The sequence below is a fragment of the Nipponia nippon genome, unplaced genomic scaffold, assembly GCF_047370975.1.
Source record: "Nipponia nippon isolate SJK-2023a ecotype South Korea unplaced genomic scaffold, ASM4737097v1 scaffold_4, whole genome shotgun sequence".
Lineage (NCBI taxonomy): Eukaryota > Metazoa > Chordata > Aves > Pelecaniformes > Threskiornithidae > Nipponia > Nipponia nippon.
Window position 1 is genome coordinate 2525281 of NW_028262358.1, and position 26049 is coordinate 2551329.

At 43.7% G+C, this 26049-nt stretch overlaps 1 protein-coding gene across 5 annotated transcripts in view; it reads left to right on the forward strand.

The window, feature by feature from the left end:
* Positions 1–8205: 8205 nt before the first annotated feature.
* CCDC85A (coiled-coil domain containing 85A) overlaps positions 8206–26049 on the forward strand; it is an 83242-nt gene continuing 65398 nt past the window's right edge. For 4 of the 5 annotated variants that reach the window (XM_009476146.2, XM_087777148.1, XM_087777150.1 and 1 more), the window contains exons 1-3: positions 8206–8391; positions 9303–9729; positions 12385–13300. In XM_009476146.2, coding sequence (XP_009474421.2) covers positions 8387–8391; positions 9303–9729; positions 12385–13300 — 1348 coding nt within the window. In that variant the 5' untranslated portion in view covers positions 8206–8386. Of the gene's footprint in view, positions 8392–9302; positions 9730–12384; positions 13301–23059; positions 23592–26049 lie in introns of those variants that run through there. The other variant, XM_087777151.1, reaches the window with a different exon arrangement.

Genomic DNA, 26049 nt, shown 5'->3' on the forward strand with positions numbered 1-26049 from the left:
GGCATTGTCAGAACTGATAATTAACTGCTAGAGCCAGTGGTATCTGCATAAGGCTTGAGCAAGTGAAAAGTGTATCTGTTAGCAGGCAGCTTCCTTCTACATTCGTGTAATTTCTAACTGATGCGAAGGCAATGACTGTATCAAACTGCTTTAGTTCCAGCTTAAGCTTGCAACTTCACCAGGCGTTGTGATAGTTTCACTGGCATATCATTAACTCTCTTCTTTCTTCTCCAATGTTTTTTCTCATCAAAAGTAACCTGTGAATAACAATTTAAAAAAAAAATTGACAAAGGTGTCTGCTCTCCTGCGTTGCTTTCACTGGACAAAATGAGAACCAGTCAGTGTTTTGAGTAAGCCCAAAGAGCTCTGAATGCTGGCTTCTTCATCCATATTATTAGCATGTTGCACCAGATCATTGGGAGGAATTACCAGTGAACTGGAGACTGAGGGTTGGATCAGATGTGTGATATATACTCTAAAAAATATTGCAAGAGTTTTTAAGCTGCTGTAGCAACACAGGGAGTGCATTCAATAGGAAGTATCGCTTTCTGTTAGATAAGCTCCGAATGCTTTGCTTCATAGGAGCCCAAACATTGAAGGTTGTGTTGTGTTGTGTTTGGTTGTTTTTTGGTTTGGTTTTTTTTTTAATTAAAAAGGAATGAAAAAAGCACAGTTCTAAAAAAATAAAGAGAAGGAAATGGGAATTATCAGAGCTGCAGTTGGTATAAAGGAATGTATGTGTATGTTATCAGTCACATCTGCTAGAGAGGTAGTGTTACTCCTGCTGCTTTTTATTAGATAAAAGTTGAAGGGTTTTTGTCTTGGAACTCTGTCTTGCAGAAAGAGCTATACAGAACAAAGCACCCCTCAGATGAAGCACGGGTTTGGGGCTGGCAACGCAACAATGCAGGTTAACTCTGAAAAATACCGCTTAGGAAATGAACTGCTCCTGAGTTGCTGTCTTGGCTCTTGAACCCAAACAAGGTCTCTGAGAGGGCCCGCTGTGAAAAACAGCACTCTAGGTGCTGCGGCCTGGCCATTGGCTTTGAGAAGTGCTGTAGATGAACTCAGAGTTGCAGTGAGGACATGGGACTGATACGGACCGATGTGCAAATGTCTTCAGTGTGGGATCCTTGGTTTTATGCTTTACTTCATTACTTGGTTTCCAATTTTGTACTCAAGAACTGATGCTTGGCTGGAAAGAATGGGTTCGTTTGTATTTTTAAGCTTGTCTAGTATTTAAAGTGAGTCCAGGGAAATATTCAAAAGAATCTCATTTTGCTTTCTCTGTAAACAGGTAATCCTAGTAAAGACGTGAGCACCTCAGAATGGGAAGTCGAGATAAGTTGGAAATCCCTGGAATTGTTTCCTGCTGAGCTCCACTGTGTAAGCTGTCACTGTGAAGCAGCAAGATACAGGGAGAAATCACCTTCAGTGACAGGCTGCTAGCGTCCCTCTGGCAAAGAGGTAAGTGATGGATAAATAACCGATGATTTCACAGGAGCCCACCTTATTGCAGAGAACAACTGAATTTGGGGGAGATTTGTTGAAACCACAGAGCCTGTTTACAAAACACTGTCCTGCCAAGGGTAGGTAATGGGTATAAAAAGCCTTCGTGTAGCCATGCAGCAGCCCGGATGGGTGGGTGGGTAGCTGATTTAAATATTTTGGGATAAATGAAGATGATTCTAAATGAAAAGTGCTGTGTTACAAACCATTGGAGATCTGTTCCATATACTCTTGTTGTAGATTAGTTTTATTTAAGCATACATAGCTTTATAAAAATACGATTAATAATCCCTTTTTCATAAAAAGGGTTTCTTAACAAGTAACAATAATGCCACTAAAGAGGGAGATTAAAAAAAAGAAGCTTTTAGCTTGAAAAGACAGTCTTTTGTGTTGTAGATTCAGGGAAATGATAATAGAGTACGGAGGCTTTCCTCTTCACTTCATTAGATAGCTGGTTTGGATCACGGTTCTTGGAACTTAGGAAGTGCGGCTTATTTGGTGTGATGGCTTATGTGAATGGACGTGAAGTCTATGAGTATTGTTTTTTGTAGAGTTATTAAGGAACCCGCTATTCCAGTCAATTTGTGTCAATTTTCAGTCATGATACCAGAGCTCAAACTTGAAAAGAAAACATAGAAAGGAAGAAGGGAGGGGAAAACAAGCTCATGTGAAGTATTCAGTGTCCATCAGGGCAAGGGATTTTTCCATGTTCCTCCTTCCAGACAGTGGTGCCTGTCTTCCTGGCATGGTATTGCTTAATTTCCAAAACTTTTTTTCTTTTTTTCCCCAAGGATTTATCCTACCTTAATCTCGTTCCAAAGCTCGTGCTTACTAAGTATGTTGTAAATGCTTAAAGTTACGCTTTACTACAGTTATGTTGGTGTGCTAGAGGACAGATCTCCAGCTTCATCCCTGTGAATACAGTGCCAGTATTTGCCACTTTTTACAAGGCTGGGGAAAGCAAAGGATTACGCTGTAGGGCATGCACCTTTTCTTGCTTCCCACCGCATAGTCATCTACCTTACTTCCATCAGCAATAGCGGAAAGAAGCATCTGGCCCCTTATTAACTCACTAATCAAATATGAACACAAAATGAAGTCTAGTGTTACCCAAACGATGAACAGGAGTACAATTAAAACAAACCCACAGATGCTCTGGTTGTGCATCTATGTTGGATCCCAGCCAGAACTAACTGTTAGCTGTGCAGAAAAGTTGCCAAGCTCTTCACGATAAGATCAACCCCATAAAAATGTTATAATTAACAATTTCATTCTAACATCTTTGGATGCCTTTAAGTTAATGTTTCAGGTATGTTTTCTGCAGAGTTGGAAAGGTGCCTGTTTCTATATTTCATTTTGTTTCTAAGGATCAGTCATCTAACCACTTGTTTAACCTTGAGCAGTTACAAAGCATGTTCATTTACATGTAACCTCACAAAAATTAACAGACGGTTTAGGAGTATTGGCCAAGACCTGCGAAAACAATTTCCGAGTCAGTTTGAGTGGTAGTATCCTTTCCTGGCACCTCCTGTGCCTAATCCGTGACCTGAGGCTCCCAGGTTTGTCCTGGAGGAGGGCGATGAAAGTCTCCAACCAGTTTTCCCACTGAAATAAAAAGCAAAGTGCCCACATAAGACCTTTTGGGATTCTTCATTCTGTTATAGATTCTAAGTCAAATCTGCAAGTCTGGCTGAGCCACAGTCACCACATAAACTCGAGCAGGACGTGCTAATTGCTCTCTGCTCCTCTCATCTGGGGCATCTTTGGTGGCTCTCCTGAAGGCTCGCTGTCACGGTGTGTTTAATCTGCTCTAAATGCAGGCTGCCATCGACAGGGATGGTCTTGCTCCACCTCCATCCCTGGGGCTGTGTGTTCCCTCCACCCCCTTTGCATCTGATACAGGTACTGTGAGCCAGATCAGTGCAGTCATCCACTGGAAAACCAGTCATTATTTTTAAGTGGTTGATTTAAAAAAAAAAAAATTCTTTTTTTTCATTGACTCATGAAGCTGATCCAGCTCACCACACGGTTGCATGATAGCTAGATCATGACAAATGTGTAGGTGGTAGTAGGAGGAAGTTCATAGCAAACTTTATTTCATAAGAAATTCTTAATTTTGAAAAAAGGAGATAAACTTTTCAACAATTTCAAGAAGAAAAAAGTGTTTGCTTTTTTTCCTTACAGAATATATAGAAGCTGTTTATCATAGGTAATTAATTAAAGGGTTTAAAGTTGAAACTTTCTGAGGTTTTAAAAAGCCCAATGACTAACTCAAGCTGAGCTTTTTCCCCCCCTCCAGATTGTTAATTTGAAAGCCTTTTTTCTATATTTCTTGTGTTTTCTTGTAGTTGGGAATACATGAACCTTTTGCTCTCTAAAAAATATTTCTGGGATGAGAAAACTGCATGTTGCCTAGTTTAAAAAAAAAATGCTCATGGTTGCACTGGAAATTATATTTGTGGAATTGTTTGTCATCTAGGTTGCAATAAAGCTGAAACATCAGCAAGAGGGCTTGAGAATCGCACAGCAGGTCCTCCTGCAGCCAGCCGTGTCCTAGGGCTCTGCAGTCTCTGCTGTTGCCACTCATTTTTCACTTTCTGTAGCTGTTTCTGGCGCGTTGGCTTTGCTGTGGTTGGTGGCCAGTGTTGCTTGGGAGGCAGTTCACAAGTGAAACCCTGCCAAAGCAGAGAATGGTGCGAGGCATTCCGAAATGCCAGGGGCACGTGGGCACAAGGGCTTTGGAAAGCCAACTGATATTTTGAGTCACTTTCCCTTTCACATAACATACTGTCTTTAATGTAATTTAAAGGTGCAAAGTGCTATACCTGTTACAGATTTATTAAGAGATACAGTAGAAATAAACCATGCCTAAGCAATGGGTTTAAGGCAGAGAATGTGAGTATAGTTCACGCTGGGTTGTGAACATAATGAAGTTTGGGTTTGTACAAAGTTGGCTGTTCACTTTTACCTATTGTAAAGTCAGGAGCAGAAGACGAGGATTCCGTCTGGAAATGTTTTGAATACCAAGGTGTCTGTAATGTAGGATTTTGCTTCTGGCCAGCTTTAGCTAGATGGCATTATCCCTAATGTCCCTTGTGTGATGGAAATGGGAATGCAATGAAGTAGAAAATATTATATGGACTGCCTAGTATCAGTTTATTAATTTTTATATGCACTAACACTCTATGAACGCTGTACGAGACTCCGTTAGGAAAAGTTGTTCTGTATTGTATTGTAAAGTAGGCGTATGTGAATGCATTAATCTAACTTACACTGGTATAGTGAATAAAGGAGGGGCAGCCAGGGTCTGTGCCTGTCAGGTTGGAAAATGAAGACTCCAACGATGGCGAAAGGGCTTGAGGAGGAGTGGGTAGATCCCGTGGTCAAGGAGTGCTTGCACAGCTGGTGTTGACAACAGGGATTTGGCTTTTATGACCATGGGACCCTCTTTGAGTGTCCAGGACTGTTAGGAAGAGATGGGATCCACCTGACCAAATCAGACAGCATTGCAGGGGAAGCTCTACTGCTTTTCCTGGGAAATCAGCACACCTGGCTGCCTCTTTGAAATGCCTCTCTGCCAATGCAGACAGCGTGGGGAACAAACAGGAGGAATTAGAGGTCTGTGTGCAGTTGCAGCGCTATGATCCCATTGGGACCACGGAGACGTGGTGGGATTGCTCACGTGACTGGGGTGCTGCCACGGATGGATAGAGGCTCTTTAGGAAGGTGAGGACAGGGAGTCGTCTTTTTTGTTAGCAATGGGAAGGCGTGGAGCATTGCCCGGGGACGGGTGATGAGCCAGCAGAGAACGAATGGGCTAGGACTCGAGAGCACCAGTGGGGGTGACGCCGCGTTGGGTGTCAGCCACAGACACATGAATGATGGGTAGAACATCTAGAAGCAACTAGAACTAAAATTACTTGAACTTTTCATTTTTAAAGCTCTTTCCACTTCCTTCCAATTTGGGAATGACATTTTTCAAGCCTGAACTCTTCTCAAAAGTATTTTTGGAAAGGCTGAACAAAAACAGTTTAGCCATCTTTGTGTAAAATGACTGCTATGAAAGTATTCACTTGCTATGACACATTTTTGGCAGGCAGCTATTGAACAGCTTTAGGGCCTCATTGGAAATGTCCAAAGGTGTTTTTAAAACAATTGTATAATTATTATTGGTTATAATAATGCTTAGACACCCCGCCCAGCAATCGGGGACTTAAAGCACTAGACAGTCGGCAAGCGGCAATGAAAAGCCAGCGCTAGCCCTCAAGGGCTTGCAAGAGGATTTGCCAGCAGCAGCGGCTGTGTGTCTGCGTAGCCAGGGGTGAGCAGGACACAGCGGTGAAAATGTTACCCAGCTGGCAAACCATGGTCAGCTATGGAGATTGAATCGGATGCGGGTCCACGTTGCCGCTAGCGTTTGGCGCGCGGTGCGAAGGAATTGGAAGGAAGGGGGACTGCCATCCCCCTGGCCGCTGGACAAAGGCTGCGGCGAGCCCAGCCCTGCAATCCCCGAGCTCGTTTGCCTCCTCTCTCCGCTTCAGCCTGTGAATGAGAATTATTCAGGGGAGTAACACAGGATTACAAAAAATCAACTTTAATGTGAAAAAGAAAGGGTTTCGGGGCAATTGTCATCACCACTGATGATAACAGCCCAGGCACAGGGAAGTACTCGGCATTTGAGCAATAAGGTGGACTATCAGAAAGTAAAGTTTTAAAATTGCCAGGAGATGGGAATAATTATGTCGTACTTCCCACTCTCGTTTTGATCTCGTTATACAAGCGTGAGTGAATGTGAAATTAGATCCTCTCCTTATAGAAACGTTCCAGATTAGTTTCACTTGATACGTTTTTGGTTCCATTATGAGAGCTACATTTTGTCCCAAACTTTTGAAGTTTGACTTTATTAAACTATTTCTAATGGCCGTACTTTATGAATTCTCCTTTCACGTTTGCGTCTATATAATAAAGCTGTGCCTCCTGAAGACACAAATGTGGAGGTGTTTCATATTGATGGGGAACGCGGTGTTCCCTGAAGCTCTTCATCTCGGATCCATGCTTTCCATGGCACCCCATCATCAAAAGCTATGAAATTCTGCTCCTGAGAAATGCCGTTAACGTTGAGTTGAGGCAAGTGGACATTCTTTCCTGAAGCTTTTGGATTAAAAATTTTCAGACGTTTTCCAGTCAACTGTTTATTTCATGGAAAGAAATACATTTGAACTTTTAAAAATTTAATATCATATGACCTTTCAACTAATATACTGCTGAATTAGAAGAATAAGAAAAGCCTTTATTTATTGCTGCCTTCTCCCCAAGCTGTTCTTTTTTAGTTGCATTAAAACGGAATATATTTGGGCATAAAAGATGACAGCTCCTTTTCACGGCCTTTTACTGTATTTTTGCTGTGGCTGGTCAGATGCTTTTATCTAAAGCTTTGTTCTTTACAGTGGAAAAAATTTCCACGGATTTAAGAGAGTGATAGAGTTTTCAGAGAAAATAAAATTTTCACACAACACTTAGTGCTGATCAGGAGATGGGATTTCATGATGGCAAAGCTCCACGCTTTGTTGAAACTCTTGTTGACAGCGATGGACTTGAGGGTTCGCATTGCAGGCCAGCGAACGTGCCCGTCCTTTTGTGCTTCGCTCCGCGGCGCAGGTCCCGCTCGCAGTCGGGGCGGCGGGCGGTTTTCCTGCGTCGTGTAGCAGCCTGTACCTATGGTAGCAGCTCGAATGCGATTCCCGCGCCGGGACTTTGGGAAGTGACTGTGACGGGAGGGAGCTGGTGTGGGCTTCTGGGGCTGCCCTGGCTGGGTCTCCCTGGGACCCAGCTGGGTGGAACCAGAGGGTCTGGCATCTCACTGGGAAAGTGGAGGTACGGGAAAAGCGGATCAGGTGAAATAACATCTCCGGATGGCGCTTGGGAAGGGAAAACATGTGCGACTTCTTGGCATGGTGAAAATGCAAAGCGTAGCCCAAAATGGACAGGAGCAGGAGAAGTTTTATTGCAATCAGGCGACAGCTGATAGTTCAAGGAGAAGAGTAGGAATGAGAACGAAGGAGCAGCGGTCGATTTAACCACTCGTGTGGCAACTTTTAAATAGGACCAGAGCAGAAAACAACCCTTGGCTGGTCTGGCCCTGTGGCGTTGGCTGATCTTCCAGCAGGCAGAGCCCAGAGTCGCCTGGGGCAGCAGAAGGCCGAGGGAGGCAGCGGAGCCCGGTGGGGCAGCGCCGGTGGGGCAGCGCCGGTGGGGCAGCGCCGGTGGGGCGGGCAGGGCACGCGTCCTCCAGCTGCCTGCTGCAGAGCCAGCCCTGCTCCTGGGGCTACAACCTCGGGGTCCGCCAACGCGGGTAGTAACTGCTTCAGATTTTCCCCTCAAGATTCAGAAATGTCCTGTAATGTTAAGTAATTATAAAATTGCAAAATTGGAGGTAGTAGAGGGCTATGAAGGGAGGCACCCTCCCCTGCCTGCAGGGGATGGTTCAGGGGGAGCCGGGTGATTTAAAAAGGGGAATTCAACCCATTATTCACCTCATAGTTTCAGTTCATTCCCTTCTGCCACTGAGGTATATCCTATCATCTTTCTTTGTAAGCAGCATGAATGGATTATCAAGTTTCATTCTCAAATCATCCGCGAGGCAGATTGATGTAGAGCCTTTGTATCTCTAAGCAAACGGGAAACGTAAGCCTCTCGCAACACCGCGACTGAATGTTCTCAAGGAAGACATACGAATATCCCAGTCTTGATTCCCGCGGGGAGCTCATTTCATGGCGCGCGACCCTCGGCTTGAGTGAAGAGCCGCAATAGGGACGGGTATCTCGTTCCGTCGGGTAACGGCTCCGAAAGGCTGAAGTATTCTCCCTGTCAAGGAGCGATGAGGTGAGAGCTGAGGCGGTGCTGGCTTTTGGTGATGTCATGCGCCCTCTCACGGGCCGCCCCGGCGGAGGGACCGGATGGAGACGGGGGTGGCTGTGTTGGGACCTCTGCTCCCCAAACGCGAGGCCGCTCCCTGGAGCGCCTCCGCAACCCGGGGCCGGGGGCGGCCGGGGGGCTCTCCCCGGCTGCGCCTGAGGGGCAGCGCCGGCCCTGCCTCCCGCCCGCCCGCAGGAGCCGCCAAGGGGGCGTGAGCGCCGGCCCCGCTGCGGGCGGGAGGGCCCGGCGGGCCCGGCCCGGGCCCCCCTCCCCTCGTCCCGTCCCGTCCCCGCCGCGGAGCGCAGCCCCGCCGGGATGGCGGCCGGCGGCGCGGGCAGCGCGCGGCAGGTGGCGCCCGCGAGCCGTGCGGGGACGGCGCCGCCCCCCCCCGCCCTCCTCCCCGCCCGCACGTGGCGCGCGCTCCGGTGAAAAGCCGCGAGCCGCCCCGCGCCCGCCACTGGCGCCGGCAGCGCCCGCCTGCGCCGCTCCGCCCGCACCGCTGCGGTGGAGCCGGGCCGCCCGCCGCCCGGCCCGGCCCGGCCCTCCCCGGCCTTCCCTCCGCCATGGTGCGCTGGCTCGGGACTTCGCATCCTCCCCGCTGGGCGCGCCTGCATCCCGCAGCCCCGGGGCGGCGGTTACCGTGAGCGGCGCCGCTTCCAGGGCCGGGCGGCCCCGGCGCAGCAGGGAGGACGAGGCGCACGCCGCTACCGCTGACCTGTTGAAAGAGCCGGGCTTGATGGGGCTTCCTTTGTCTTGGTCGTGGCCTTGTTTTTTTTTTTTTTTTTTTTTTTTTTTCCTCGACGGGGGAAGTTTGCTCCCCAGACTGTGGCCCGGCTTCCTCCACACCCTTTCCTCCTCCTCTTCCTCCTTTTTTCCAGGATCCGCTGCCTGGGGCCAGAAGTGATTTCTCTCGCAACCGCCAGCCCCGACCCCAGCCCGGCCCAGCCGCCGGGAGCGCTGGAGCTGGGCCCCCCCCGCCCTCCGCAGGAGCTGCCCGCGGGCTCCGGGCTTGCCCTTTCCCCGGCGGCGGGGCGGCCCCGGCAGGGCTGCGGCCCCTCGGCGGCGGGGTGCCCCCGGGCCGCCACCATGTCGAAAGTGGCGGCGGAAAGTTGCGGGGCGGCGCTGGCCGAGGACTTGTCCAAGGTGTCGGACGAGGAGCTGCTGAAGTGGAGCAAGGAGGAGCTGATCCGCAGCCTCCGCCGCGCCGAGGCTGAGAAGATGAGCGCGATGCTGGACCACAGCAACCTCATCCGCGAGGTGAACCGCCGCCTCCAGCTCCACCTCGGCGAGATCCGCGGCTTGAAGGTAGCGGGGTGGGCAGGGTGGGACCCCTGAAGTTTCTGCGGTGTCTCCGCGTCCCCCGCCCGTCCCGCCGGCAGCGATCTCATCAGGTGGATGGTCTGGGAGGAGCCGCTACCGAGAACCGCATGAAAAGCGAACAAGGACTGGAGCGGATAGCGTTTGATCCCGCTTCAAAATCGGGTGTCCGGTTAAGAGATGACCAGCGGTTCGGCAGGCTGTGGAGCACGGCTGCCGTATGCTCTGCCCCAGTGTGCTTTGGGTTGATGAAAACACTTAAGTCTTGTCACTTTTGTGTTAGGCTTCATTGGTTTTTAGTAAGGTTAAATGATCCTCTCTGAAGTGCACGTGAAAGAATAGTGTGCAGAGCTGTAGGTACTCAAACGGTTTTGCGTAGCTTATGCTGTTTTGTGCCGCTATTTTAAGATGACTTACTCATCCGTCAGGCAGTCTGGCAGGCTGCTGGAGAGAGCTGGTCATTTCCAGGATGCAGGGCAGCGTGGGGCAGGTGATGGCAAACCCTTGGGCTCGGTTTCGGGATGATCAGAACCGATCCCTAGTTTATGGTCTGAAAAAGACCTCTGGTAACGCATCTCTGATCTGTAAGACATAAGTCTGTAATGACTTATGCCGCCTTAATTTAACTCTTTTGTTGGATGAGAAGCATAGTCCCTAACGTTTCCTTCCCAGTTCCAAGGGCTGGGAAGATAGTGTGGCTATTTACAGTTAATTACCCTGATGTAGCATGTGCACGAGTATTACAGACCTGGAAAGTTATCTTAAAGTAGGCACGACTACAAAATGTTTTATGTCTTGTTGCTTTGAGAAAGGACATTGTTTTTAGGAAATTCCTTCAGTGAGGTGAGGTTGGAAGGAAGGAGAGGAGAGACAGAGATGCAGTGTGGGCTTTTGAATTATTATGTGAGACTACATTAGAAGAGAGTTCTTGACTTGTAGAATGGCTTTAAACGACTAAACTATTGAGCAAGTGTCTTTGATAATAGTGTGGCATAAAATAAATAGCATGTGGGGGAAGACTGTTCCTGTCTCCCAAGTTTTCCTGTTCTTGTTTCCTCTGTGTGTGTCCCCCTTCCTCTTTTTGACAATATGTGGTGTCTGGGGGTAAAAAAGACCCATCAATGATAGTACTTCAGTAAAAATAAAGCTTGCATTTTAAATGTAAGCTAAATTACAACAGCAGTATCTTTCTCCCAGTTATGTGCAAAGGTGGTGTGGCATCGTACAGATTTATGCATCATCCAGATAAGTAACAAAACACACCAAGATGTGCAGGAAGGGGTGACAAATTCCTCTCTCGATTCTGAACTCCTGAACTGATGTTTAACTTCCGCCTTTTGTTCAGAGGCCTCAACTGGAACTTTTAAAAGGAATTTGGGAGAACGAGGTTTTGAGCCCTGTGTTGGTGTCTGGACATCTCCCTCCTCTGTCCCGTGTGAAATAACTGGCCCATGAGTACAAGTGACCAGCCGCGCCTGGTTTTGGTGGATGGGCGCCTCCTGCTTCGGACTGTTGAATTGTGGGCTTCCACTCCCAACTTTTTTATTGCACTATGGGGTCATTTTAAATATCTCTCACCAGCACAGATTTTTAAGAATACCTTGTAGCCTCACTGAGACTTCTCCTTTGTCAAATATGGGTTGAAACTGGTCAAGGTCAAAGTTATTTTGAGGCAAAGATCAGGCAAACGCATGCATGCATGCATGCACACAAACCCAGTGGAGTTACAAAAGCTTCCTTTTCTTAAGAAACAGTGCTAAAATGGTTCTTTCCATAAAGCTAAATTTTTAACAATTGTGGCTAATCTCTACTTCTAATATCATGCACAAGAAGGAATGAATATTTAGATGGGAGAAAGGTAAATATGGTCGCAAGCCAGTTTAGTAAAACTGGCAGGATAAAATACTGAAAATGTGTTCTTTGGCATGTTATTCTGCTGAAGTAATAGCTTGAACATCTTTGCTTCAGACTGTTCCTTACTTAAAGAAGGGTAGGGAATCATGTACTTCACTGTGTTAGGAGTGACAGATCTATTAAAGCAGATTATTTCATTTCAGAGCGGTTGAAGCATTTCTGATTAAGTGATGACTGACAAGGTTCTTTCATGCAAATCTGAAACAAAATCAAACAAACCCCAAATATTTTAAATGTCTAAAAAGTTCATCTTTATATGTGAATATTCTTTAGGGAATAGAGAGTATAAATGTTAATTATTAATTATTTAAGTGAGATTACAATGTCTGATGTACCTTGCAGTTTTATTCAGCAATAACTCGCAGGTGAATATTTCTCAAGGGAGTGAGATCATCCTGAAAGCGTTTATGATCTTTGCCCAGTTGGGGAGCTAAATTATTCTGATATTTAGCATGGAAATTAATTAAGCACCTGAAGCTTATGCTGTATCAGAAGTTAGTCTTTGAACGCGTCAAGATTGGCTCCACGTTACAGTCACTTTTTACTGGACAGCAGCTTGCTTCGTTTGAAGCATGGTGCTGTTGTAATACGCCATGCAATTATTTATGCCTCCTCTGAGACCTTAGATGATGCGTTTATAGCAGTGCTGTTCACTGGCTGGTATAACGGTAATGGTGTAATGTTAATTCTTTTAGACGCTTCTCTGTCATGATTGTCTTTCTTTTAAAGGATATCAACCAGAAGCTGCAAGAAGATAACCAAGAACTGAGAGACCTTTGCTGCTTTCTGGATGATGACAGGCAGAAAGGCAAGAAGGTGTCCCGTGAGTGGCAGAGACTGGGCAGATACAGTGCTAGTGTTATGCACAAAGAGGTTGCCTTATACTTACAGAAGCTGAAAGAACTGGAGGTGAGACAAGAAGAAGTGGTTAAGGAAAACCTGGAGCTGAAAGAATTGTGTGTGTTGCTGGATGAGGAGAAAAGCGGTGGAGCAGGCAGCCGGAGCTCTATCGACAGCCAAATCAGCCTGTGCCAGTTAACCGCAACAAGTACGTACATAAGAGATGTCGGTGACGGGAGCAGCACTTCTAGCACGGGAAGTACAGACAGTCCAGACCATCATAAACATCATCCAAGTACTAGTCCAGAGCATCTTCATAAAACCCGGGGTGAAGGAAGCCCTGAGCATCAGAAACACAGGAGTATCAGCCCAGAGCACCTCCAGAAGCCCAGGAGTTCTGGCAGTCCTGATCATCACCTGAAAGGACCAAGTCCGGAACATCACAAAACCATTGTCAAAGCACCTGAACAACAAAAGCACAGCAGCAGCAGTCCAGAAACTATCCCAAAGCACGTTTTGAGTAGTAGCCCTGAACACTTTCAAAAGCAGAGGCCTGGTAGTAGCCCTGAGCATCAAAAGCACAGCAGTGGCAGCCCAGATCATCCTCAAAAGCACACGTCGAGTGGAAGTACAGAACACCTCCACAAAGTGAGGGGTACGAGCCCTGAGCATCTCAAACAACACTATGGAGGGAGCCCAGAGCATCTCAAACATCTCAGTGGAGGCAGCAGAGAAGGTACCCTCAGGAGACAAGTAACAGATGACCTGTCACCTCACCACAGAAGTATATACAATGGAATGAATGGTGGGTCAATACATTTAGTGAAAACTCACTTTGAAAATTACTAAGGTAGTTTCGGTGCTATTTCAACTATTTCTGGAAAAGGAGTAATGTTTTATGTGAAATGAAAGGTAACAAGTCTGGTGTAAGCGTTGTTCCTTTAGCAAGTGAATTAACCGGAATATACCTGTTTGTCCATCCAGCAGGCGTTGGATGGATTAAAAAAGTAGAGGAAAAGTGCATCTTGAGTGTTGGTTTAAGGTATCAGAAGCGGCTCTTGGCCTTGATCCTGCTCTGTGGTTGGTAGATGTCAGCTGTTTGTCCCTAGGTAGATTTCCGTTTACCTCGGGGAGGAATTGCATGTGTCTTGTCCTGCCTATATTTGAGTCAGCAGAATGGAGGTGAATGCCTCCAATTTCATACCCACGTTCCTAACCTACCCTGTCTGTAGCTTTAAAGATTTTAAAATTTTCTGTTTATTGATGGAAGACTTCTTATACCCTTTTCCATAAACTTTGGAAAAGACGCCAGACAAAGAGCTAGGCTCAATGTAAATGAATCTGATAGCTCCTAAAGCTTTTCAAAGCCTTGAGGTTGCATGTGTTTAATTATAATAAATTAAAAATTAAGGGAGTTATTTTTGTGTTGTTATTGCTGCAGTTGAGAAGGATACCCAGTAAACATGCCTAGCTTTTAGGAGCTGTGTAGCCTCACTGATTGAAATTAATTACTTTTTATAAGATAGTCACAATTTAAGTATTTTGTTATTTTGAAAGACAAGCGGTTGCAACAATATTGAAATTAATGAAATGCAGCAAGTGTAATGATGAAAAACAAAATTCAAACATCCTACTATGCTGTAGAAATAACTTTTTATAGACTTGGCAGAATTTCTATAGTCTGCTCCATTTTGTTTCTTCTATGTGCTTTGAGATGTTTTCATGAAGGAGATTAGCGTCATAGTTGAAAACCCGTTTTTCAGACCTTTACACTTAGATTTGAAGTCAAGCCCTGAATAAAGTGAGGATTTTGCTTTAATAAATTGTCTTGGATGGGGTTCATGTGTTTCCATTTTATAAGCAGCTGTGAGAAGTGGTGTTGACATCGGTGGAACTGACCACTTGTTGTTGGATCTGCTTGTGAGATGGAGGAGACAGGGAGCTCTGTGCCGGGTGCTGTCCTCGTCATTTATCACATCGTGCTCTCACATCAGTCCATTTACCTGTCATGATTAACTTAAAGAATGCCTTCCATTACGATAACCTGCTCTGTAGGGGTAAATCCAGATTACTTTCAGTGAAATGTGTATGCTTGACAGGGCTGACGAACCCCGAAGTGGTAAGTGTAGAGACTTCTCTTTTTAATGATTTTAAAATGATTAATAAGATGGGCGTATGACAACTGTGTGAAGATGTGTAAGACATACGTTATAAGAGTTGGTCTTACAAAACTTCCATTAAATACTGTATTTCTTTCTCCATTCAGTTCTTTCTGTTTAAAATTGACCTGGCTGTAAGTAGCGTGAAGTATGGAACCAGACTTCCTGAAAGTGGCTTCTTACTTGCACTCGTGATGTTCATCAGTCCAGTCACTGATTATATAGAAAGGTGATCTAAGGTTTTAAATATATAGTTCTAAAACTCACGCACAGACAAAGACCTGGTTTTTCTGCTCCCAACATGGTGGGCTTTCTGATATTTTTTTTGTCCAAATAGTCTTGTTAAGAGCTCGGCCACGTTATTAACAGTGCAATGGAAGCAGTTGTTACTTTAAACCTCAGCCGACTGGCGTCCTTTGTGCAGAGTATTTCAACCATCTACGGTTTGGACTCAGGCCACAAGATGCTGGAGAGGGCAGCTGGTGATTTGGGAGTCTGTTTATTGACTTTAATCAGAGCTTTGCCTGCCCTACACTTTATGTAATCATTTTTGCAGAGGACTTCTCTCACCAGTAAGTTGTCAAACCTCTCTTCTTTCATATTTATATAATTTGATGCAAGCATGAGGTTTAATTCTGGTCAGCGGTAAAACTCTTTGACAGCTTTGCTGTGAGGAAGAGGCCTTAAATTTCAGGAAAATACTTGGCCTTCACAGCAAGGCTGAATCATTTTGGGTTTTTTGTGTTTTGATTTTGTCAGCTGCTGTAAAGTTGTGGAGAAGAACAGTTACTATGGAAGTGGTAAAAGTGCTGACCGTTATCACTTGTTACTGTTGTGAAAGTAGTGTGTAAATCTTAATTTGCATGTTCTGTGTATACACGAACCTGCCAATCGAGAGTAGATGGGGAACTGTGCATTGAGCTGTAATGAAAATCCTGCTCTTTTGCATCTGTTGTAAGGAATGGTGAAATTGTGCAAACATGAGTTAGAAAGTGGTGTGGAAACCTGGCCCTCAACTCTGAGCAATAGAAAAGGATGCTATTTTCAATTCTTATCCCAAAATCATGTAGTAAATACACTATATCATGCTGGTGGAACCTAGTTTGTTTTAAAATTTGGGGTATATCTAGCTAGTAGATATTTGATTGCACGTCTGTGCGATTATTTTGCAGGGCACTTCTAATCGTATTGCAGTACTCGTGGACAGTCATTTGAGCAGCAAGAGTGAAGTGTTTGTGATCCTAAATGACAAATAGCAGAGACTAACATCTTTTGACTCCTGTGTAAATAAAGGAATAAAACAGTGTATTTTAACTATGTAATCAGAACTTACCAGGCTCAGTACAGGCCTGTCCCATCTTCCTTGGTCTTGACTCTGAATCTGGTCTGAGAGGAGGAGGTATGTCAAACCTCATTCTAAAAAGTACTATACTGTCTACCTGAAATTGCTGTTCCTAATTGGAAAGCATGTTTGCAAACAGCCCAGCTATTCCTGTTGAAATGAGAGCTTCCATACGCTGCTAACAGCTCCCATTTACCCGGATTTCTGGTCTCGTCAGCGCTTGCGTGACCACAGGGAAGCAACGTGGTTAGTAGTGTACAGTTATCTATACCAGAACTTGGACTGTATGTAAAGATGCGGGGAATGGAGTTAGAGTATTTGCAGATTTCTGACAAACTCTTAAGCTAAAGTTAAAGCAGTTGCAATATAATATTGCAATGCTATCGGACATATGATGTGTAGCTGTAGTCTGCCTTACAGGGTATGGCAAATGCATTAACCATTTGGGTTCATGCATATTTTAAGCTGTCGTGAGGTATGTGGGAAGTTACTTCAGTCTGAAGCTGTCTTTGGTCCGTAGGCACAGCTGAAGGAATAAAGGATGAGGTGATAATGTTTCCTTTCATAATTCTTCTCATTTTCTATGCTCAAAGGTTTGATCTTGGTATTTTTTCTTGTATGACATGACAGCTTTCATTTATAAGATTTATAAAGCTTTTAAAAAAAAAAAAAAAAGTTCCGGGTTCGCCTACATATTTTTCTGAAATGGGTATCCTCAGCCTTTGGGGTGACCGAAAATGGATGCGAGAGCTAAATTTGGCTAGATGTTTGTTAATTGAAAACATACGTATTTGATTTTTAAAGGCTCTAACCAAATAAAACATGGTAACAATCTTTTGCTGTGGTCACACCTAAACAGTCTGGGTAATGAGGACAGAGGTATTTGGGTTAGAAAGATTGCTGAAATTAAAAGAGAAAATACCAGCGGTAAAAACATTTTAAAGAGAACATTTATGCAACCTAGGATAATCCATGACAGTTTAACTCCGACACAAATACGTGGGTTATAAGTGCCTCTGTATAAATTAATGTGCTTTCAGCATTTGCAATCTAAGTGGTGTTTTTTATTCTAAGCAATTTATTGTAAACTTTCTATTTTAAGAAGTCCTTTGTTTTACTCTGGGCTTTGACTTTTGTGTGAAAGGAAAGTATCAGAAGGCTTTCATGTGTGCTTTTCGCTTCCTGCTGAGGTTATTAATGAAGTAAAACTGCTGACTAGCACTATACGTACTACTGGAGGTGTGAGGATTCTTGCAGAACAAATGCAACAGCACCTCTCCTCGAGGAGAGGGGTTTGTAGGCTAAATGGAGACTCAGCTTAAATTTTGAACAGTTTCTGCTGTAAATGTGCTTCTTATAAGGAAAATAAAATCAGAAAATACTGCGCTGAGTAAAATGGGGAAACTGCTGTATGACCTCAGAGAGAAAAAACGTATAATAACGTTACTGAGTTAACTGATATCCTCTCTGTGGAAATAGCTCACATCCTGCTGGCCAAATAGTGAAATGATGTCATGTTTTGATGTAGGTTTGCTTACGTGTTATGCTTCTTAAAGTTGAAATGGAAATAATTTGCCTGTCATTAATAGCAGCGTACAATACTTTGTGTGCGACTTGAGCTTTCCTGATGGCACCCGCCGCTGTACATCTGCTGCTGGGAGCCTGATACAGCATTACTTACTCTTGAGAGTAACCTGTTGTGTACACAAAGGCTACAGGATTGATAGAATTTTTTGCTTGCCAGTATGAAGTAATCTACTATTTATTTCAGAAGTTTATTATTTTAGGTGTAGAGCTCTGAAACTTTATGTCGATCCGAGTCTTTCAATTGAATTCCATAGGTTTTATGTCAAACTTGTAAATTAGTTTTAGGTGTTACACACTGTAAGAGAACTGGGGCATGATATGTGAATAGGTATGTGACTAGAGCGTACTGCATTTATTACCAGACTCAGTTTTGTGGAGTAATTTATCAAGTTGAAAATGTGGTTTGTAATATCAAAACAACGAACCTAGAAACTCATGTTGTAGGGCTTTTGGGAGAAGTTTACGCTTACATATCCTTAACTTCACTGACAAAACCAGGTTTTGGGTTGAATGTTTTAGTATAAGGTGGATCATCCTTCCAGCAAAACTACTGATATGTTAATGGAAGACTGATGCCTCTCCTTGTAAAGAAACTTGTCTGGTTTCAGTTACATGGATGTTCCAGCACTCTGGTTGCTGAAAAGTTCAGCGGATGATCAAAGTGGCAAACAGACCGGTGCTGACCGCAGAGGTTTGCTTCTGTCCCTGACTGTTTGATGCTAGAGGGGCAGCGGCACTAGGCGTTACAGTGGCAAGTATAAGAAGGATTCAGCTGAACGACCTCTCTTGCCGCAGGACTGAGTACACCACAGCCACGTGCGATACACAGCACTTTCTGTGAAGTCGCTACTTTCAAGTTTTATACTTTTTCCTTTTTCCATTCGTTTGTGTGTCCTGCTACACAGGTGACTTTGTTTTGCAGTAAGGACTTGATGCTAATTCAGTCTTTCTTTGATGGAAACGATGGCACTTTCACTGCAAGAATCAGAGTAGGGAATATAGCTATGTTGTCTTTAAACCATCCCCAGCATAGCACGTATCTTTTAGAACAAGGTCTGTGTTAGTCTGTGATGGGGGTGTGCGTGTTAATAAGGTGGGAGGGAATTGGTGATGACTGTACAGCCTCTGGCGATGAGTCAGTGACTCCTTTCCGCCGGTTCACGTGGCCTACCACCCTTACACAGGAGCGCTGATGTAGCCCATTCAGTAACTCTCCCTCCAGGCCTGTGAATAGTGCCCTTAGCTTCCAAGCACTTAACCAGTACGAAGTGGAGGTTAGCAGCTACGCTGGCTGGCTGATTAATTTGAGGTGTGTGGCCGTATCTCTTGTTTCGAGTGTCTGTGGGAACTTCACTGACATTTGACCACAGCCCTCCAGAAGTGAAAGGCTAACAATAAATCACAGTGCCGTTATTGACTGTGTCTTGACAAACGCTCCGCAAGCCAGCGCTTGCGCGCATCCCCTGACTTTCCTAGTGTTACACCTGGGATGGATCTGACACGCTGATTTTTTGTTTTGTTTTGTTTGTTTCATTGTATGTTTTTAAAAAGAATGTGTTTTCTGAGTAGAGAGTGGGAGTTTGTTTCAGTATGTACTGAAGACAATAGAAAAGCTTATTTATTTTTCACGGCGATTGGGTCAAGATGCAAGACGTTTGCCTTTACTGCCGAGAGCTCATCAGGAGCTTGCACGGCTGTTAGTGTTGTCTGCCTCAAATATGTGGGCAGATTTTTATTTTATTTTTTCAGTGCCAGAATGGAGAGTCCTTACGTTAAAGCCTTGTCTGAGTCCTTGGCTTGGGGAGAACACCTTTAACCCGAGGGCAGGACCTTGTGTAATATAGTCCTTGGCACAGCTTTCTGAGTTACAGTATTATGATTTTATAATAGTAAAATATGTTTTTAGAAATATTACAGTGATTAAATTGTCAAATTCTCTGAACTCTGGCAGTTATAATGGAGAGTTAGAATATTATAATAATTCTTGGTAAGTGCTGCTTGCTTAAGAACTTCAGCCTTGTAGCGTATATTATGTGTGTTAATCAAAGGGTGTCCTGTCTTTTCTATCTATTAATGGCTTTTTTTTTTAATTTTATTAGGAATTTAATAATGGAGAGTTGCTGCAGGCTGTGCAGGGATTGGAGATGAATGGGTCAACAATTAGGGAAGAGCATAGCAGTCAGTGTAGTGTGAGGTTAAAATTTTGTACTACCACTCACAAAGTGCATAGATGTTGACGGGTAACAAGGACTGTGAGGCATTCCAAATTACAGGGTATTTAATGAGGTGTAATAAAGTTTTGTGTACATAAGAAAATGGCTTTAGCAATGAAAATTCATTGGCTCCTGAGCTAGTAAGTCATGACTTAATTAGTAAAATGAAGCACAGCTTATCTCAGGTCTTATTGTCATATACATGGATATATAGTTACTAAGAGAGCACTGAGAATTATCTTCAAGTCATGGTCTTGATATGAATCTTGTCTGCATGTGCTTCTTGAATAGTTAAAAGGTGGGCTCTGTCAAGAGAATCAGCTAGGAGTCAAACACCAAGCTTTGAATTTCACTTAATGCAGAAAGAAGTACATCTTAATATAGCACATCCATACTTGTGAAAAGATTAAAACCAAATTATCCAGCGCTTGTGGTATGATTGGTTTTACCAAAACCTTATACTTCAGTCTGTAGAAGAGTCCACTGTGTAACCATCAGCGCTCTTGTCTGTCTGAAGGTAACTGCGGCATTAAGCCTTAGTAACAACAAAGGGATAGAGCACTGTACCGTGGCATCTGGAGAAGTATTTTAATAGGATGTTCAGCTGTAACTAAACTCTTAAGCCACACTAGCAGATTTAGCCAGACCCTGATTGCCACGAAATGGCACAGAACCCAACAACGGTTAAAGTCCTGAGAAGTATCATACGTTCCTTTGGATAATACAAAATGAAAGAGAATATGGGAATCCTTGGTGTTTGGGAGATCTGATTCGTTTGGTCTACGGTGAATGTCAGCTTCAAAGTAATGGAAACTGAGGGTGAATTTCACTCTGGTGTGTTGTTCCATCGCTGTTAATGGCAAAAGTTTTGGTGTGCCTCTATCTAAAACAGCTAGTCCTGGTCCCTTTTGGGGGACGACGACGACGACAGTGAAATACTGATTGCATTGGTCTGATCCAGCGTGGCAATTTCTAATTTCTGTAAGGTGGTTCTTTTGGTTGTTGTTCCTTTGCATGTGGATACAATTTGTCCCCACACTCATTCTCCAGCTGTGGCTTGTAATATTCCTCAAGGACTTAATAATATGGTCTTCACCGTTAGTGCAAACTTGAAGTACTGTGAAGGCTTTCAGTAATGTTCTTTAGTTCCTTTTATATACGTGAATTAAGAATCTTCTATAATCTTTCAGGCATTCAGAATCAAGAAATCGAAAAGTGTATTTAAATAAACGAGGGAAAAAATCCACCCTTCTCTCTTTCCCTTCTTTGTGCTATTTCTTCTTTTGAAATCTGATCGCTTCCGATGGGATTTTCAGACAGTCCTAACAGAAAGATACCAAACGAAATGAGAAAAAGGAAGGATTAGCCTGGAAGAGGCCTTGGACAGTGGGACTGAAAGACAGTGAGATACACTAGTAACAGCAATAATCTGTTTGGGAGGAAATTAATTATACAAGTATAACATAGCAGGGGAAGGATATCTACTAAAGTCGTCTTTAAAAAAAATAAATACACTAATGATGCACATGTAGTGTTTTTGTAAATTTTTTAAATTTTTTTTTAGTACTTTTAATTCTGCAAGATACACAAAAAGGAGTCAGGATCGTGATTTGAGATCTGTTTGTGAGCATTTGGTACGCAGCATGAAAATGTTTGCAAATTTATTGATTGTGAATGGGAAAGCTGCTACCGTGAGCTAGGCTGTCTTAAAAGATGGACAGTTATGGGAGGGCTGTGAATAACAAATAGTCTTAGTTCAACTTGTCAGTGCTGCTATAAAACTTCTGGCAGATTTGCATTGTTTCTGTACATTCTTGGGGCGAGGAAGGAACCAGCAGTTTTGCACCTGTATACTTCAGCAAGTACATGTTTCTTCAACCCTTTATTTTTTATTTGCATGCATTGTGTGAACTTTGTACTGAATTATTACAAATAGTATGTCAGGTTACAGAGAGTGAGAAGCTTTGTAATACTGATCTGTAAAAGTCCATATAATAATTTAAGTGGTTATTTAGACTAATCAAACACAATACTGTTCAAGCACTGTCAAGAGTAAGAGATATGTTGTAGCTGAAAGAGCACAGTGAGCCATGTGGTCACGTTGTGGTTTAACCCCAGCCGGCAACCAAGACCCACCCAGCCGCTCGCTCACACCCCCCCGGTGGGATGGGGGAGAGAATCACAAGAGTAAAAGTGAGAAAACTCGTGGGTTGAGATAAAGACAGTTTAATAGGTAAAGCAAAAGCCGGGCACGCAAGCAAAGCAAACCAAGGAATTCATTCACTCCTTCCTACCGGCAGGCAGGGGTTCAGCCATCCCCAGGAAAGCAGGCCTATGAAGAAAATTGAATCTATCCCAGCAAAAACCAGCACAGGTCAGCAACAATATTGAATGTCTTCTGAAGGTCTCCATTTTGGTACTTCCTCAAGGTTACCCAAATTATTCTAGAGCTTTTATGCCTGTAATATCGAACGTCTCTAATTTGATCAATAGTGAGATACCTCCTTCAAATGTTTGGCCTCAAAACTCACTAGATTTCTTTCACTGCATCTCTTTAAGTTCCTGTGAGTTGTGAAAATTGCCTTGATCAATGTTTGCTGTAGGCTTTGTGAACGTATACTTGTATCTGGGATTCAAAGAAAAAAATACATATGCTTCTTCCAAAGGTTACAGGGCCGATTCATCACTTGGTAGCTCACATCTATGCGAAGTTCATATAAGGCTGGAGAAAAGCATTGATTGATGATCCACATCCCTTCTTGATTTCTGAGTCTATTTTTGTTTTACAAACAAATCTTAATGATGATAAAAATCCATCTTATGATTTTTGTGGTCTGAAAACACTACCGATGACATTAAGATGGGTCTCTAAAAATACTGTTTGATTATGAGAGAGAAAAAGAACATTTCACTGAAGGCAGCTGAATACATCAAGCACAAGCATATGAATGCTCTGAGGTAGAATCTGAAAATTGGCTTAGATCCTTCAAAGTAGGTGAGCACTTCACTCCTCATTGGCACCTGCCTTGCACTGAAACTGGATGCCCAGACAGAAGCAAGATGCTTAAATATCCGTGCTCTTGCAGTGCTCTGAATGAAGTCCCTTGTTTGTTATTGTCATTCATCTTGCTTGCTTGTGTCCGTTTTAGGATTTTTTGAAACCTGAAGTTAAATTTTGAATTTTAACTTTTTGCAATATCATTAGGTCCATAAAGAAAACATGAAAGCAAAGCCTTCCAACAATGTTTTTTTCTCCTAACCAGCTTTCCAACCACCAAGACCAAAGGCTCTGCAGTCTTAACTAAGCAGCAGAAGATACCAGAATCTGTCTCTCCTCCAGGTACAGGTGCTAAGACCTTTTTGATTTATTCCTTGCTGTTGGAACTTGACACCTGATCTACACCTCAATCAATAAAGCTGAATGCTACGTTTTGGCTGCTTGCAACCATAGCACGTGCAGATATTTTGGAGGACTAGGAGGACAAAAAGTATCCTGAGCATATTAGAAGAAATCCTAATTTCAGCATTAAGGCATTGGTATTTGCATATTTTGCCTTCTCTATAAAAGTAATAAAATGGAAAGATTTCTTACCCTTTTAAAGTGTACTGAAAAGTTGTATTCAGGCTGATAAAAATGAATTGCTGGATTGCCTGACAGCATGGAAGTGACTGATCAGACTATCTTGGAAGCTTGGATCTCCGAGTTTTATCCTCTGAAGTCACTCCTGGTTTTGTCAAGAATGAGTTGGATGGTGCTAACTCCTTGTATTGATCACGGTACTGCAATTACATCCAGCTGTAGACCCATGGAATACTAAAAAGATACTGAGGGAAGTCCAAAAAGAGAGGTAGCATAAAAGGACTTGCTTGACCCTCTTTCATGATAACTACAACAATCCAAGTTAAACAAAGTGTATTGTACCTAAATGACAAGTCAAGGCTTATCAGCTGCCACCTGGAAATGTGGACTTCAGGCACCAAAGCTAAGAGTCAGTTTCCTGGGCAACATATTCTATTCCACCTCTGTTGCTTGCTGGTGTTTTTATTTATTTATTTTTCTTAACTAACAAAATTGACAGAGTTGATTCTGATACCAGTTTGGAAAATGGATGTTTGAAGGATTAGTGAACAATGTTTGAGAAATAATTTCTGTTTCTGTTGAGAGCAAAATATCTGTTGAATTTGTCAATATGAAAAGACTGGTACTTTAAATGTAGCAAACCGTGGCTCTTTCTGCTTCGTGTTTGGTAGAGGTGCACTTAGCAGATGTATTTTTCAGTTAATTGATGTTAGATATCAATCCTACATGTCACTTAAATCTAACGTGAGATTTTTGGATATTCATTGTCCTTGTTACAGGAGAAACAGCGTGTTGACTGCGAAGACACAGTCAAGTGACACTTGGTCTCAAATTTAGTATTTTTAATTAAATGCTTTTAATGCCCCTAACATTTTTTTAGATTTTAGTTGATTTGTTCTTGCAGTGCTGTGCTGAAATACATCGTGATACGTAGGAAGCAAGAGGCTCTTGAAGCTCATGGGAAAGGGTCTGTAATGGAAGATGAAAGTGATTAGTAGATTTTTCACTGCCCAGAGTGAGAAAAATTCAGATAATGTTTGTATTCTGATGATTAGGAAATGCTGTTTCCCAGGGAACCAGGAGCATCTTAATTCCAAACACTGAGCCTCACTGTGTCTGGGTTTTTACCCATCAGTGTAGTAGTCAGGTGCCTCAGGAGTGCAACTAGTCATGCTAGTTAGATGATGAATAAAAGAGCCAGTTAGTTTACTTACCTAGCTAGCACGACTGTTGGTACGGTGCTTACTGAGTACTAAATTTGTGTCCCATTATATCTGGTGAAACACAGTGGGAAAGGTTTTTTGAGAGACAGTTTCTTCACTGCTCCAGAAGTCAGATCAGGAATCTGGAGAGGATAAAGGTGAGAACATTCTCAATTCTAGCTACATCCAGAGACATTTGTTACATACGTAAAGAAACATATTTCAACAGACAGAGATGTCTGTATTTTAATGGTGTAAATTGAAAGTAGATCTTTGACCTATGGATTGCAGGCCCAGTTCTCTTCTGCATGTGAACACTGTCCCTTTAGCAATCCAAATGTGTTGTTAATTCAGGGCTCAAGCCAGCTGCAAATCTATGGAGGTCCAGGGATGGATGAGCTTGTAGATCTTGGCTTGGCATGATGTTGACTAAGCTGTTGTCTGTGTGCCTGTCTGCTTTCAACTCCATCGGTGCTTATCCTCCACGCCATGCAAGATGTGGCCTGGTCGCTGCAAACCAGTCAGCTGGGCTAGAGGCTGACTGCGTGGAGGCGTGAGATTTTAGTGATAGCTAGTCAGATAAGGCTTGGTATCAATTTCATTGCATGCAAGTTTGCTTATGCCTGTTCCCGTAGGGAGGGGAGTACTCTGAGAGAGACCTGAGCATCCTCAAAGCCAAGGTGCGCTCCTCATCGCTCAGACGGCTTCCTTCACCTTCTGGTATGGCATCACTGTACTGGGGTCATCAGGTCTTGTATCCCGTTATCTCGCTCTGGTTTTGTGAACACGTGTTTTTAATTGTGTATTGTATGGAAAACTGAACCCTCAAAAACACAAAGCTGACCTCTGAAAAACCCAAACCCAAGCATATCCCAGATTTGAAAGCCACCAAAATAAATATTCAGTGATACCTATTTTGTGTGTCTGTGGCATGTTTAAATTTTGCTGCATTCATGAACATCTGGCAGAGGGAAAGACTGAAAATGTCTAGCATGTTGGTCATCAGACTAATGACATTTATGCATCTTCTGGAAACTGCCATTTCAGCATGTCTGTTCTTTTCAGGCCCGATCTGTTGGGCCAAAACCTTTCGCTCTGGTTCGTGCTGTGTAAGCTTGCTTCTGTATTTCAGCGAGTCCTGTGAGCTTCTGAAAGGTCCAAAGCAAGTCTGTGATCTCAGAGCTGGGGACTGTGGTATCAGCCAGGGGAGCTAGAGGTGGGGAGGATATTGAGGTTTTTCTTTGCTCACTTGTTGCTGTGAAAAGCCATCAGAAAGTCCTCTCCTTGCTCCAGCTTCTAACTGCGGAGTTTGAGCCTGCGGAGGCTTGTGGAGAAGCCTCGCTTGACTGTTAGGAGATAAAGCAGCTCTGACTCGAAAGCCTTGGCTTTTCAGCTGGAGATGGATTAACTCATGGCAGTCCTAGCCCTGGAGATGTCTCGTGTGTTGACCAGGATGGCATCAATGTGCGGG